This window comes from Lolium perenne, chromosome 7, assembly GCF_019359855.2.
Source record: "Lolium perenne isolate Kyuss_39 chromosome 7, Kyuss_2.0, whole genome shotgun sequence".
In the NCBI taxonomy this organism is placed as follows: Eukaryota; Viridiplantae; Streptophyta; class Magnoliopsida; order Poales; family Poaceae; genus Lolium; species Lolium perenne.
In genome coordinates, this window is record NC_067250.2 from 43,856,530 (window position 1) to 43,872,925 (window position 16,396).

At 44.6% G+C, this 16,396-nt stretch overlaps 2 protein-coding genes across 5 annotated transcripts; one reads left to right on the top strand and one right to left on the bottom strand.

Moving 5' to 3' along the window:
* The first annotated feature begins 5,522 nt into the window (after positions 1-5,522).
* Positions 5,523-10,152, top strand: LOC127317674 (polyadenylate-binding protein 2). Its single transcript, XM_051348264.2, has 6 exons — positions 5,523-5,715; positions 5,812-5,911; positions 7,092-7,162; positions 9,324-9,515; positions 9,622-9,752; positions 9,864-10,152. The coding sequence occupies exons 1-6, from the start codon at positions 5,623-5,625 to the stop codon at positions 9,904-9,906; spliced, it is 630 nt and encodes a 209-aa protein (XP_051204224.1). The 5' UTR covers positions 5,523-5,622; the 3' UTR covers positions 9,907-10,152.
* A 2,663-nt stretch (positions 10,153-12,815) lies between these two features.
* LOC127317673 (F-box protein FBW2) lies at positions 12,816-15,985 on the bottom strand. Of its 4 annotated transcripts, none has more exons than XM_051348261.2 (3): positions 15,835-15,985; positions 14,561-14,907; positions 12,816-13,665 (listed from the first exon to the last, which is right to left on the bottom strand). In XM_051348261.2, exons 2-3 carry the CDS (start codon positions 14,869-14,871, stop codon positions 13,020-13,022), a joined length of 957 nt encoding a protein of 318 aa, XP_051204221.1. In that variant the 5' UTR covers positions 14,872-14,907; positions 15,835-15,985; the 3' UTR covers positions 12,816-13,019. The 4 variants fall into 4 exon arrangements, with proteins under 4 accessions (XP_051204221.1, XP_051204223.1, XP_051204222.1 ...); XM_051348263.2 differs by lacking the exon at positions 15,835-15,985 and adding an exon at positions 15,455-15,636; XM_051348262.2 differs by lacking the exon at positions 15,835-15,985 and adding an exon at positions 15,443-15,636.
* Between the last annotated feature and the right edge of the window lie 411 nt (positions 15,986-16,396).

Here is a 16,396-nt window from a genome sequence, read left to right on the forward strand (position 1 = left end):
AAATTGGCAGATTTTTCTGAGTTACCTACAGAGAACCCTGCCCAAATTCGTGACAGACAGAAATCTGTTTCTGCGCAATAATCCAAATCTAGTATGAACCTTGCTATCAAAGACTTTACTTGGCACAACAATGCAATAAAATAAGATAAGGAGAGGTTGCTACAGTAGTAACAACTTCCAAGACTCAAGTATAAAACAAAAGTTGCTGTAGTAAAATAAAAACATGGGTTATCTCCCAAGAAGTGCTTTCTTTATAGCCATTAAGATGGGCTCAGTAATTTTAATGATGCACTCGCAAGAAATAAGAGTTGAAGCAAAAGAGAGCATCAAGAAGCAAATTCAAAACACATTTAAGCCTAACATGCTTCCTATGAAAATGAATCTTGTAAATAAACAAGTCATGTAGGCATAATGCAACAAGCATAGGAAAACTAGACAAGCGCAACTTCAAAATTTTCAGCATATATAGAGGTGTTTTAGTAACATGAAAACTTCTACAACCATATTTTCCTCTCTCATAATAACTTTCAGTGGCATCATGAACAAACTCAACAATATAAATATCACATAAAGCATTCTTATTCACATGCATAAACGTATCATTACTCTCCACATAAGCATAATCAATTTTATTAGTTGTAGTGGGAGCAAATTCAACAAAGTAGCTATCGTTATTATTCTCATCATCAAATATAGGAGGCATATTGTAATCATAATAAACTTTATCCTCCATAGTAGGCGGCACCAGAAGACCACTATCATTATAATCATCATATATAGGAGGCATATCATAATCAACATAAACTTTCTCCTCAATACCCGGAGGGCTAAAGAGATCATTTTCATCAAAACCGACCTCCCCAAGCTTAGAATTTTCCATAGCATTAGCAACAATAGTGTTCAAAGCATTCATACTGATAACATTCCCATTAGCATGCATATAAAGTTCCATGGGTTTTTTTAATTCTCTCTTCAAACAAATCATGTCCTAATTCAAGATAAAGTTCATAAAGATCTCTCATTTTGTTGTTGTTTTCCATTAAGCCTAATTAGTGTAAACAAGAAACAAAAAGATGCAATTGCAGGATCTAAAGGAAATAGCTTCGAACACTCACACAATGGCAACAGAAAAGTACTTAGTTACTGGGACCGGAGTATGAGTGCCTTTTACCTTTCCTCCCCGGCAACGGCGCCAGAAAAGTGCTTGATGTCTACGGGTGCTTCTATTCTTGTAGACAGTGTTGGGCCTCCAAGAGCAGAGGTTTGTAGAACAATGACAAGTTTCCCTTAAGTGGATCACCCAAGGTTTATCGAACTCAGGGAGGAAGAGGTCAAAGATATCCCTCTCAAGCAACCCTGCAATCACGATACAAGAAGTCTCTTGTGTCCCCAACACACCTAATACACTTGTCAGATGTATAGGTGCACTAGTTCGGCGAAGAGATAGTGAAATACAAGTGGTATGAATGAATATGAGCAGTAGTAACGGCGCCAGAAAAGTGCTTGCTGGCGTGCAGTTGATGGTAGTAACATTGCAGGAAGTAAAGATGCAGTAGAACAGTAAACAAGCGATGATTGCAGTATTTGGAAACAAGGCCTAGGGATCATACTTTCACTAGTGGACACTCTCAACATTGATCACATAATAAATAAGTTCTCTTCCTTTGTGCTACATATACTCTTGTTTGATAATGAACACCATTCGTTGTGTAGGGCTACAAGAGCACCTCAATGCCGGAGTTAACAAGCTCCACAACATTCGGCATTCATGTTTAAGTAACCTTTAGAGCATAATAGATCTTTGCAACTTAAACCGAGTACTAACATAGCATACACACTGTCACCTTTACACTATGAAGGGGGAATGAATCACATCAATACTATCATAGTAATAATTAACTCCATAACCTACAAGAGATTATGATCATAACCTACGCCAAGAACTACACGATGCACACACTGTCACCATTACACCGTGAAGGAGGAATAGACTACTTTAATAACATCACAAGAGTAGCACATAGACTAATAGTGATACAAAGCTCATATGAATCTCAATCATGTAAGGCAGCTCATGAGATCATTGTATTGAAGTACATAGGAGAGAGATTAACCACATAGCTACCGGTACAGCCCTTAGCCTCGATGGAGAACTACTCCCTCCTCATGGGAGACAGCAGCGGTGATGAAGATGGCGGTGGTGTTGATGGAGGAGCCTTCCGGGGGCACTTCCCCGTCCCGGCGGCGTGCCGGAACAGAGACTCCTGTCCCCCAGATCTTGGCTTCGCGATGGCGGCGGCTCTGGAAGGTTTCTCGTACTGTGGCTTTTTCGTTTCGAAGATTTAGGTCAGGGAGCTTTAAATAGGCGAAGAGGCGGAGTCGGAAGGGGTACGGAGCCACCACACAATAGGGGGCGCGCCCAGGGTCCAGGCCGCGCCGCCCTGGCGTGTGGCCCCCCTGTGGCTCTCCTCTGGTGGCTCTCGGGTGTTCTGGAAGCTTCGTGGAATTCTAAGATGCTGGGCGTTGATTTCGTCCGATTCCGAGAATATTTCCTTACTAGGATTTCTGAAACCAAAAACAGCAGAAAACAGCAACTGGCCCTTCGGCATCTCGTTAATAGGTTAGTTCCGGAAAACGCATCAAAACGATATAAAGTATGAATAAAACATGTAGGTATTGTCATAAAACTAGCATGGAACATAAGAAATTATAGATACGTTTGAGACGTATCAGAGATCCATAATGGCTCCCACATATTCAACGATGACTTAGTGATCGAATGAACCATTCACATACGATACCAATTCCCTTTGTCACGCGATATTTTACTTGTCCGAGGTTTGATCATCGGTATCACTCTATACCTTGTTCAACCTCGTCTCCTGACAAGTACTCTTTACTCGTACCGTGGTATGTGGTCTCTTATGAACTTATTCATATGCTTGCAAGACATTAGACGACATTCCACCGAGAGGGCCCAGAGTATATCTATCCGTCATCGGGATGGACAAATCCCACTATTGATCCATATGCCTCAACTCATACTTTCCGGATACTTAATCCCACCTTTATAACCACCCATTTACGCAGTGGCGTTTGATGTAATCAAAGTACCTTTCCAGTATAAGTGATTTACATGATCTCATGGTCGAAAGGACTAGGTAACTATGTATCGAAAGCTTATAGCAAATAACTTAATGACGTGATCTTATGCTACGCTTAATTGGGTGTGTCCATTACATCATTCATATAATGATATAACCTTGTTATTAATAACATCCAATGTTCATGATTATGAAACTAATCATCTATTAATCAACAAGCTAGTTAAGAGGCTTACTAGGGACTCATTGTTGTTTACATAACACACATGTATCAATGTTTCGGTTAATACAATTATAGCATGGTATATAAACATTTATCATAAACATAAAGATATATACCTCTTGGGCATATCTCCAACATGCAGCGCTGTTGTTGCGGTGTTTGGCGAAGTTTATCTAAGAGATCCGACCACCAAAGACACTCTCCGCCTCTTGTCCATCAATGAAAAGAGGGTGTTTCCTGGTATGCTGGGAAGCATAGATTGCATGTATTGGCAGTGGAAGAACTGTCCATTTGGTTGGCAAGGGCAGTTCAAAAGGGCATAAAAAGGGGTGCACGGTAATGTTGGAGGCAGTTGCGTCACAAGATCTCTGGATTTGGCACTTCTTCTTTGGCGTGGCAATCGATTAATGATATCAATGTTCTTCAGCGCTCTCCGGTGTTTGCTACGCTTGCAAAAGGCAATGCTCCTCCGATTTCCAATGAGATCAATGGTCATTCTTATGACCAGGGTTGTTATCTAGCCGATGGCATCTACCCTTCGTGGGCAACCTTGATGAAGACAATCTGTAACCCTACAGATGAAAAATGCAAGAGGTTCGCAAAAGAGCAAGAGGCAGCTCGAAATGATGTAGATCGGGCATTTACATGCTGCAATCACGTTGGGAATTGTTCGGCACCCTGCCAGAATATGGAGCGCCGAGAGAATGTGGGAAGTGATGACAACATGTGTCATCATGCACAACATGATTGTTCATGAAGAGCGCGCGAGATGACAACATCTATAACAGGAAGAGCGCGCGAGATGAGACTGGGAATTTCATGGTGAGTTGGTTGAGCGACAGGCTGGGGCAGCATCTTGGGAATACTTCTTGTATATGCATAATTCGTTGCGGGATCGGACCATCCATGATCATCTTTCAAGCCGATTTGATTGAGCACACGTGGGAAACCAGCATGACTAGTATGTTTCTATATTCAATTTAAGTTGCCTTATATTTAAAACTATGTAGTGTGTAGGGGTAGAAATGGATCGGATGCGGATCAGATAGTGCCCTTCCCATATCCGTTTCCGTATTTTTAAAACAAATACGGATGCGAATATGGATGTTGACGAATACAAATTCGGAGCGGATGTTAGTCGAATACAAATACAGATCAGATGGTTCCTTAATTCGGAGCGGATACGAATATAAGGAAATAATTGACTCATGTCATATAATGAGCTAATTATATAATAGTATAGCAATAAATATACTGATATAATGCATAGTACTTTCAATTTCAATCACATAAAAGAATATTTGGTCGATTTGTTAGTTTGTCTAGGTTAGGTAATTGCCATATTGGGGTCGAATTTCTAAATTTGGCTAACATAATCTTATTCGGATACGGATGTATCCATTTCCATATCCACATTTGCTTCAAAATTCAGTACCATATTTATTTTTGTTTTTGTAAAACGGATTCGGATATTACCATTTTCATTTTCAATTTCTCGAATACGGTTGTCGGATAATATGTACTATTCTTGTTTGAACAATATTTATTTTTCTACAATTTGAATTGTGTTGCTTGTAAAATTACTATTGGAAATGCAAATTCCAACTGGCTAGGGCTGACAAAGACAACGCGAACCGAATGAGTCGCGCCACTGTACGTGCTATCCTTGCAGGTTGGACAGACACCACCAAACTGTCAATCGACCAATCCAAATGAATAGAAACGAACCATTTATATCGGTGTTTTAGGTAGGCCCACTGGAGAATTATTTTTGAGCACTAGGGATGGCTAAGACTGCTCATAGTAGGAGTAACTTAGCTAGTAACATCACACACTTCAATGTATTTTGGTGACATGGTATAACAATAAATGAAATAAGAGAGAGAGGTGGTAACTAGCTTTGTTACCATAACATCACACACCCCAAGACAAAATAAATCTATAAATTAATAAATGAGATTTTGCATGATACCACCTCTAAATTATTTTTCACTATAAAAATAGTAATATGGACTAGTAATTTATGCATGACACCACCTTATATTACTTCCCATTACGAGTAGATTTGAGTGCCTAACCAAACACCTCGAAAAGGCCCATATGAAGTCGAGGCCATAGCCCAAACTATCCTTCAGCCCAATCCGGGTCTTGTTCTGAGACGGTTTACTCCCTTCCTGGGTATTAAAGCCCGCTGTTCCTCTAACCCAATCCCGGTTTCCCCTTGTCCTCCAGACAAATCACTCTCGCGTTAGGTTAGGCCGAGGCGAGAAGGTTCGAGCTCAGCACGCGGCGGCCATGGAGGACGAAGAGCACGAGGTGTACGGCCAGGAGATCCCCGTCGACGGCGAGGACGTCGACATGGGGGCCGGCGGCGACGACGCCGCCAAGGTTCGTTTCCCACCCGTCGCCCCGCCGCCGCCGCGGCTTCCTCCCCCTTCTCCCCAAACCCTAACGCTGGTACTGACCCTCTATTCGCCTGTGCAGCTTCACGAGCTCGACGAGATGAAGCGCCGTCTCAAGGAGATGGAGGAGGAGGCCGCCGCCCTCCGCGAGATGCAGGCCAAGGTCGCCAAGGAGATGCAAGGTTCGTGCCGTCTCCCTGTACGCTACCTGCCCGTAGCAGTTTTTAACACCAGCATACGAGGCAGGGTGGTGGCGAAATCTGAGATCCGGGACAATTAGCTTGCCTGATTTTATTACCTGCTGGTTTGGGTCTGTTAACCGGCCATAGTGTAGACGCACCTCTGCTTATCAGTGGTTTGACCTTAGCTGATTCTGCTAATAGACTGCATGTTCAGTCTTCAAGTTGGTCCTTCTATGGCCCTAAGGGTGTGCATCGCTGGTTTAGCCGGTTTTGGACAGGTTCAGCAAACCAACGTAAAATTAACGGTTCAGAAGGTTTGGTTTCCACTGGTTACGCGCTTTCAAACCGTTGCATGGCATGATTAAGCTCCAGCTCTATGATAGCCGAGCTCGCCATCACGGAGCACAAAATTACACACGCTGGCGCAGCTGAGTAGCAAGAACGCCACCGCGACATGGCGCACCAATCACCACCCGTGTTGGATGCACACTCGTCCTCACTTGCCTCTTCTTCCCATGATCCCATCAACACGAGGAAGACTAGATAGGAGCAGTCGAGCAGACCAGCAGAGCTGTAGAGGGAGGATCTGAAGTCATGTTTTGGATCGACCTGGTGCTCAGTCCTTAGCCGAAAACTCTGAACGGCGGAGTCGAGAGAACAGCGGAATAGACGGCTAAAGCTGAGGTTTATGTCTGGCTGGAGGAGAATTGATGTTGTAGATGGAAGACCATCAGGACGGTTTCAAAGCGGGCAGAACCTGTGACCTGCTGAACCGACATACGGTTTTTGTCGGGTTGGTTCCATGGTGTGCTCGGGTTGACACCAAACCATCAACGGGCGATATGGCCCTACTTGTGTGATTCTGGTAGTCAACCTGCCTTAAGATTGATGTACACGTGCTGTTACTTCACGCAACTAGTCCTCTTAATTCCTGGGTCGGAGTTGGGTAGTTCTGTTGTGCTAAGTCTAGTACTAAGACTAGATTCCTAACATCGAAGAATTATAAAGGAACTATATATCCACACCTTTGTTTTCTGGAACCTTTTACTCAATGATGATTAATTAGTGCCTCTTTGCTTGTCAAGTTAATCAAATGTAATAACACCAGATATCTGTTTTGATTCTATATAGCTATACATTGCAACTTCTGTTAACGCGTTATGTCTTCTCATCCATGTAGGCGGGGATCCTAATGCAACCACATCAGAAGCAAAAGAAGAAATGGATTCTCGTTCTGTGTTTGTTGGCAATGTAAGTTTTTCTTATCTTGTCTAAATTTACATGTGCACTTCTCATACAGCTATGCCATATCTTTGAACATGCATCATTAATGATCATGTTTCTGTATAAGATCTGCTAGACAGTATTTGTTTTACAGTATTAACTACTGGGAAAGACAATACTCTTCTATTTTTATCTATGCATTTTATTGTATTTATTTTCTGGTGCATTGATTGAACAATGGCATTGGACGCAGGGTAGTCTGCTATCGTCAAGTCTTTGAAATCAAAATTTTGGCCTATGGCTGAGTCTCAGTGCAAGTTCTAGTGCTAGATTAGAGGGGGGAAGAAAAAAAGGAAAAAAAAATCCTTGAAAAAAAGAAAAAAATATTTGAAAAAGTAAAAAAAGAATATAGAAAAGAAAGAAAAAGAGGAAAAATATGATGTGATAGGAAATTCCCCCCAAAGTGCCAGTAGTCTACTGCTGGATATACTCCGCCTGGCGCTTGAGACTCATACCTGGACTGATGCGGCATGCTATCAATAGCCGTTGGTAGATGACCATGAGTGGCAGGAGTGCTTAGGCATGACATGTAAGTGTGAACTCATATTTTACGTTGAGACTATTGAAGAATGCTGTGTTTTTTATGTCCTGCCTCTTGGAGATTTATTCTCCATAATACATGTCTGGCTTGCTTCTCGTTGTGGAAATCAATTACTTTTTCTGTGTTGTTCCCTTCCACCAGTCATTAATAACCAATCTAATATTTCGTCTGCCAGTTTTATGATAATTTTCTGAAATATAACTTTATTTAGAAATATCTGTAGAGTGGGTGTATAGATAAGTTTTCACCAGTGTGCTTCTGTGTTGGAGTGTGTATTTAAGCAGATAACAATATCTGTGATGTTTTAGTACTTCATAGCGGTAAACAGATGCTTGATCGGCCTGAAAGCATCCTATTTTTTGCTTGTTCCCTTCCACCAGTCATTAATAACCAATCTAATATTTCGTCTGTCAGTTTATGATAATTTTGCGAAATATAACTTCTTTTTTTAGAAATATATCTGCAGAGTGGGTGTATAGATAAGTTTTCACCAGTATTTTGCGAAATATAACTTTTTTTTAGAAATGTCTGTAGAGTGGGTGTATAGATAAGTTTTCACCAGTGTGCTTCTGTGTTGGAGTGTGTATTTAAGCAGATAACAATATCTGTGATGTTTAGTACTTCATAGTGGTAAACAGATGCATGATCGGCCTGAAACCATCCTATTTTTTGCTTGTTCGAGCCCCAATGGCAGGAGTGTGTATTTTGCTTGAAGTTTTGATAGTTGGATTCTTCATTAAAATGTGAGAGAAGATTTCATCCTATGACATCAAATAAATAGAGGAAATACTTTAGCAGTAGTTTCTGAGTCGCTAATAACATCTATCATTCAAACTTCTGCAAGTGTGTTGTATGTGTCAGTATGCTTTCCAGCTTGCATGTGTATCTTGCCGTTGCAAGCATATTATGATCTGTTGCTTCTTATAGAAGTTGGTGTGAGTAGTTTGTACATAAACCCTGCAGCACGACTATCATTATCTTTGCACTATCCATTTAGTGCTGCTTGTATGGTCTAGCGTGTAGTCTACATAATCTTGCAAAAAAGTGGCTGAAAAATCGATATGATGCTGAGTTACATACCATCATCAGTTCTAATTTATGTCTCGGTATCATGTATTCTCTGTGTCACTGTACCTGTTGACTTATGCTAGTGTGACAGTGTGGAGTCTGTTTACTTATTTATATCCTGTTTTTGATGAAGTAGGTTAGCTTTAGGCTATTTGGTCATCTACATTATTACCAAAGTACCTGTAGCATTAGTAAATAGAGTGTGCACAGAGTGTTTGTCTATATGCTCTTAGACACAAAGCAGATCCGCCTGAGTAAATTGCATGAGAGTTCTTAGTGCTATAATTTTGTTGGTTATGCAGCCTCATTAGTCACCTACGAGGGACACACCCCATTGAGCTTAGGATCCTGTTGGAACTTAGTGGAATAAATAATTTAGAATAGCAAAAGGCAGTGAGAAATATTTGTCAAGTAGGTTTTGTGCAGAAATTGACATACAATCTTGGTACTGCTGGTTTGTTTTGTGTATTTTTACTCACTATGTTTCTTATTTCTTACTCATATATGATCACACTGCAGGTTGACTATGCATGTACTCCAGAAGAAGTGCAGCAGCATTTTAATTCTTGTGGAACAGTCAACAGAGTGACGATCCTGACTGATAAGTTTGGACAACCCAAAGGTTTTGCTTATGTTGAATTTGTTGAAGCAGAAGCTATTCAGGAAGCTGTCAAGCTGAGTGACTCAGAGCTGCATGGTAGACAAATCAAGGTGAGCTGCGAAGTCATCCTCTCCTCTGAACTGAAATTGACCACCTTGTTTTCAGCAATAACCGACGCGGCATGCTGATCTTCCAACCTTCTTGTATGCAAATCAGGTAGCGCCGAAGCGGACTAATGTTCCTGGGTTGAAGCAGCCTCGAGGGGGTCGAGGATACAACCCATATGGCGGCCACCCCTACATGAGGCCATATCCTCCACCGTTTTTCAATCCTTACGGTGGTTATGGGTAAGTAATAATTTGCATATTTAGTACCCTTGTGCCTCTTGGGCCCTCTAAATTAAGGAGATCATCATCATCAGTCTGTCTAAATGCCGTGCTGTTTCTTTCTTAATGCAGGAGAGCTCCCAGGTTCCGTCGGCCACGCAGGCCCTTCTATTGAAGTACTGGCTCTGATGGGGTTTGTGACCAACACACGGACACTAGTCTTCTATTGTCAGCCAGAAAATCCAAGCTCCTTACACTGTGTTTCGTTGTTTCACAGTTAGATGTGATGGGTATCTGTCATGTACCTTGTTGTGTTCACAATGTTTAAGCTATTGCATGCAGCAGCATTATGTACTATTTGACTTAGCAATCAAGTTAAACAATATATTTGACTGTATGTGGATTATAATTTGTTCCTCTAGATGCTTTTCCATGTTTTTCCTATCTGATTCCCAGTGTATTTTTCACCATTTTTTGGCCTGTTCTTTTCCATGTTATCTTGTCGGGGATGGTTTGACTTGATGTGTTATGTTACCTGATGGAAAAATAAACATTCCAATTTCTGTTGTGATTTGTGATAATATGGTTCAAGGCTTCATGGAAAATAGCATTGTGAAGCAAGATAATCAGTGCGTTGCCACCCATTGGTTAAGGGCATCTCGCGTCGCGGACGCTAAAATGACCGTTTTTGTCCGCGTGTCCGTTCGCGTCTGGGGTTGGCTCCAGTGGGGTGACGTATTTTTTTTCTTGTTTTTTTCCTCTTCTCCATTTAAATATAGTTTCAAATATTACATATTGAAACATGATTTTACACAAACTAACACATAGTTTGAAACATGGTTTACACAAACTAACACATAGTTTGAACCATGATTGACACAAATATAACATTTTAAAAAATAGAAACTAGTTGTGTTGATTTTCGTATGTTCGCTGCCAAGAAAGAACATTCGAGGGTACACCCAATCACCCGAACTGGAAAATCCAGCAGGAGGAGACGGTGCCCTTGTTGGTTCTACCGAGGAAGAACAGACAGGGACCTCCACTACTGGCTTCGTCTGGCCTGTAGCCAGATTCGCTGTTAAGAAAGAACATTTCTAACTATAGGTGTCCGAGCCGGATTCGCCGGTGTGGTAGTGCCTGCGGCAAGCTGTGACGTCGAACACCTTAAAGATCATCTCGCCGTCCCCCTCGTAGAGGAAGGTGAGCTGGCAGCCGGGCACGAGCGCGAGTTCACGCGCGAACTTGTCCCACCCCGTGTGCAGGTACATCTTGCCCTGCCCGTCAAACAGGACCTCCACGGTCTAGCGGCAGAAGTTGCAGCTGGCCTCCCGTAGCTGCAAATGCGCCGGCTCGACGCCATCGACGAACTCGGCGAACTTGTCCGGGAGCCGCTTGGTGCCGAGTGGGTCGTCGTCGATGCGGAGGAGGAACTCGAAGCAGCGGTCGTCCTGTGAAGACGAGGAGGGCGCAGGCGACGGCGAGCGTGGGGCCGTAGCTGCTCCACCACGGCGGCCCCTTTCCTCGGCCCCGGGGGCGCCCAAGGCCGCGGCCTCGACCGCCTCGCCGGCCACCAGGACCGGCCATGGACTTCCTCGCGGGCCTGGCTGCGTCGCAGGAACACCTAGGTGGCGCTACGGTCAAGCTTTGTGGCGGCTAGGGTTTCTTTGGAGGAGTGGATGAGGAAGAAGAACGCGTGCCCCTTTATATAGGCCGGAGGCATGCGGTGGCCGCGGGACGCGTGGCGTCGCCATTAACGTGGTTGGCGGAGGTGGGCTGCGGTCGCTCGGCAGCCGAGGCATCGCCATTAACGTGGCGCAGACTGCCGAAGCGACGCAGCGGTGCCAGTCACTGGCGCGTTTGAGAAGACGCATTGACGCAGGGTCGCTGCCAGGCGGGCCCGACGAAACGTCCGTCAGACGCGAGCGGACACTTTGCGCGTCCGCGCAGCGTCCGCAGAGACGCATCCGATGCGCATATTTGGGCTAGGTTTGCGTCTCCGCGGACGGCCCGGTCACTTTGCGTCGCCCCGCTGGAGGTGGTGCCAGACGCATTTCCATCACGGCGGACGAAAACGGTCGCTAAGCGTCCATTTCCGTTGGCTTTCTGGGTTCGGGCAACACGCCCAATAGTCCCTCCTATAGGGCGAGAACATATCTAGTGATACCACCCTTTAGATGATACCGTGATACCGTACAAAAAAACGTATTTTTATACGTGCCAAAAAATTATACGAAAAATTGTGAGTGCTCATGAAGCATGTCCCTACAACATCACAAAATTTCATATCCAAAATCGACATGGACAGTGAGAAACAAAAAAAGAGAAAACCAGCATGAATAGTGCTACCTAGTGTCACAAAAAGACAAAATCAGAAAATCCACTATTCATGCTGATTTTCTCTTTTTTGTTTCTCAGTGTCCATGTCGAGTTTGGATATGAAATTTTGTGATGATGTAGGGACATGCTTCATGAGCACTCACAATTTTTCGTATAATTTTTTGGCACGTATAAAAATACGTTTTTTTGTACGGTATCATGGTATCATCTAAAGGGTGGTATCACTAGATATGTTCTCAGGGCCATTGGGAACGCCCATCAGAACCTGGCATGCATTGCCAAAGCTGAAGTCGCAGAGCCACGCCACAGACACAGAGCTGCAGAGAAGCAGAGTGGTTCATGGCAAGGTCAGGTCTAGCTTGCCTTGCAAGAGACAACTGACTTGCCAAGTAAGCCATGATTCCCAGTCCATCTGACAAGAAGACACTGCTTGGTCACAAGATTTTAGGACAAAATCTAGGACCTGCCACCAGTGAGGTCTGCCGTAAAAGTGGATTGCCTTTGTACCGTTTCTTCTGAACTTCTGGGGATCGCAATTACATGCGTCAATATCAGCTTCTGCCACAGCTTTTCTGCATCTGTCAAACAGCTTATTTTTTCGAAAAGGTGATCCTGTCAAATACTAGATGGGATGGCACCCTGCGGAACCCAGTTCACATGATTGCATTACTCCACATTATAAAAACAATTTACAAGCACGGGTTCATTGCAAAACTGCAGAAACAAACAGTACTGCTACATACATGATGGTAAGCGCATCTGCTGTTATTTTCACCAGACATTGATTTGCTTTATGAAGCACCAAAGTTTTTATAGTTCACTTCAAATATCTGCAAGCTACAGATGACACAATTACAAACACACATAACACGGAAGAAACTGAAACATACAAGAGCACCATAGCACCAGGAGCAAGCAGACACTTCTCTCAAGAACTTGATCGGGCATTCATGGAGACGGCGGCCAATCAAAACCAGCATAGCCTTCACCGACTCCGCCGTAGAACCTCACCTCTAAGCCTTCCAGACCCTGGCCGTCGTCCCATATGCCCTCGTCGTCGCTCCCGATGGCATAGTAGTCATCATCCATGAACTCCCATGAATAGATGGAGTCATCATCCGAGTCGTCTGAGCACTCCTCCCAGAAGCTGTTCTCGTAGCAGTCGTCCACACAAGGGCCTAGGACTTCCAGCCCGGGATACTTCTCCTGCAAGAACTCATTGTCGACGCCCCAGCAGCCACGCAGGTCTAAGAACTTGAGGTCATGGCACTGGGAGGCAATCTCAAGAACAGCCTTGGTCGCGATGAGCATGTAGCCTATCTCGAGATGGCGTAGCTTTGGCATACTGCAGGCAATGGCACGGGCCTCATCATGCTGGCAAAGCTTGCCAGCGACATCTATGGGGTGCATGACTCGCCGAAGTCCGACGAGGGATTTGCAGTTCTTGCCAAATGCCTCCAGAGCACGGGCGCCGATCTTGGTGCAGCTGCTCACATCCAAGAACGTAACATTGGACAGTCTTTGTGCTACATCTTCCACTATGCAGTCACTGATCCCACTCCTTGGAAGCTCCAACGTCTTAAGAGATCGTGCGCTTGCAAAACAAAACAAGGCAGGGTCAGTAGGGTTCAACAAAATATCATGGATATGATCACCAGTAAACAAAGCATAAGGGTTATGATGTATACCCCTATTCTATCAGGGTCTATAACTGGAAGGTAACATAAATATTTCAAAATGAACATGACGTGCACAGTTAAATCCTTAACTACAAATATGAACCGAGTTTCTAACATTCATCATTATCAGGAAACAGATTGAGCCAGAAAGATTTGGAGTCACTCAGGATCAGTGAATTTTTTTAGAGGATGGTTTGGGTCAGGGGATGGATGGTAGTATCATTTTAACCATGTGCCCGATAACCCTGCATCTAATGCTCAACACACTGGAATGATGCTGCTGTGTCTGTCGTTGTGCAATGGGATCAACATAGTTTATAAGCATTTTAAAATCACTATAAACATACAAACAATTGTCTGAAAATGACTCAGTTCAGCACACATAGGCTGCACCTTGTTGTGTAAAGATGAAGTATAAAAATAAGGCAGGTAATTTTGGAATCAATACTACGGCACATAAGGAACTTGTCTATGTTCATCACATTTCTTTGAATAGACATATACAATGGGGGCCGAGTCTTATTATCAGACAATAATGCATCAGTAATCCAGCTCCTATAATACAACTGCACAGAAATAATATGCCACCTGCCACTGCACCTTGTGGCAACCTAAACCATCTAATGCACAAAAGTCCCTCGTGCATTATGCAACCATGCTATCGAATCTGAAGAAGTTCTTCAGCGACATGCCTAATAGTTTGCCAGTACTCAAGATCATACTAGCTATTCCCATCCAAGTTACCAAATCTCATCAGCAAAGCATCATGCATGGAACATAAACATGATTTAGACAAAGATCAGAACTTACTGGTCGGCGATGAAGGTGAACAATGAGTCGTTGGGAAGCCCGGACAAGCTAATGCGGCGGAATGAGCCCCCGCTACGAGCTATGAGCGTATGAACCATGCGGATGAGCTGGTCAGGCTTGCTATGCTGCTGGCTCCACTCCTGAATGTCGATCTCCTGCCAGCAGTAGGGCCCCGCGACCACCCGGCTCCAGGATTTGCAAACCCGGGGAACCACGGTGAGCATCTCCTGAAGGGAGAGGTTGCGGAAGATGAGGCCCAGGGCATCTGGCAGTAGCTCCTCCCAGCATCTGTACTCACTGCACTCCTCCATCCCTCCAGGAATGGCCGTGCAAGTTGTACGATCCACCTATTTCAAGAAACTGTGGTCAGATATCCTTAAATTCACACAGCTTAAGGCTTGATGTGCTTTCCCCTAAAAAATAGTACCATCGAACTGTTCAGAGCTAATTGCTTTCTTTTCTTTGGCTAAGCAGCTACCGAAGTACAAAAAAAAGGACAACAGACAATTCGGAGAATTTTTTTTTGGAGATGGGTACAGTTGCAAGCTTCCTCTGACTCGCGAAGAACTTGCAAGCTGCAAGCAAATTAGTGGAACCGTGATGGCTGGGAGAAGAGGGGGGAACCATGAACTTTCTGTTACCAGTCCAAGAAGCAGGCTAGATAAGGCAGACAGGGAGACGAGACCTGCCTAGAGCATCGCACACATATATACTAAAAATAGCAGCCCCCTTGGAGCAAAGTGGACTGGTTTACCGGGAGCAAAAACCCAAATCAGGAAACAACTATCCAAAGAACCAGACAGGCGAGACGGAGAGCGAGATGCGAGCACCAACCAAAAGCCAGGGAGGAACTAATTAACTTTGTTAAACACTCTCACTCACTCAGTCAAGTACCAAGGAAGTGGGAGGACGCCGCAGATCTAAAGCAACCCGTCTTGACAGACGAAGAATTCAAGAAAGGGAGGGGGACACCCAGCACTGTAATTGGCGATGCCGAGCTAATATAGTACTGCTGCCCCGCTCTCGACACGCAGAGAAAGGCATGGCTCCTAGCTCCACCTATTTCAAGAACACAAAAGCTTCTCCCTTTCCGTGATTTCTTTTTATCTTTCGCGAGAGAAGAAGAGACCGGGAATAAGAATAAGAAAGAAGACCGCCCGCCGGTCCTTTTCGTCCCCCACGGGGGAGGATTCGCTCGCGGGGGAGGATAAGGACGAGAGACGGTGCGGAGAAGGGGCATTTTTCAGGGACGATGAGATGGTCGGGAGGCTTACCAGCTCTCGGCGGAGGAGGAGGGGGACTGGAGGAGCAGGAGGCGGTGTTCTTTGGATCTGTGGGCAGGACTCGGCGGTGGGGGGAGGAGGGAGAGACAGAGTCGAGTGAAACAGTGGCGGGGTGAATTGGTCGGCGAGAGGGCCGGAAAGTTTACCCCCTTTTGTTGCGCGCGCCGGCGCGTGCCTTTCCCGGTTCGCGGAGAAGAAAAATGCGGCAGGGTGTTTTGGCCGGAAGGTTCAGTAAATTGCACGTGTAAGAGCATCTTCAGTCGCGTCCCCCAAACGATGTCCGGACAAAGCGCCGGATTAGTCGTTTGGGGGACGTTCGGACAAAATTTTCGTTTGGAAAAGGTCCCTTTTCTAGCCACGTCCCCCAAACGCGACCTCCAAACAAAAAGTAAGTGTAAAAGTTGTGTCCGACGTCCCCGGTAGAGACTCTATACACAGGGGATGGGCTAGGGACGCCGGACAACATTTGGAGCACGTCCGGACCGAAGCGGCCTTTGGGGCACGCGACTGGGTCGTTTTTTTGGCCGGCGTCCCCCAAATCCCTTTGGGGGAC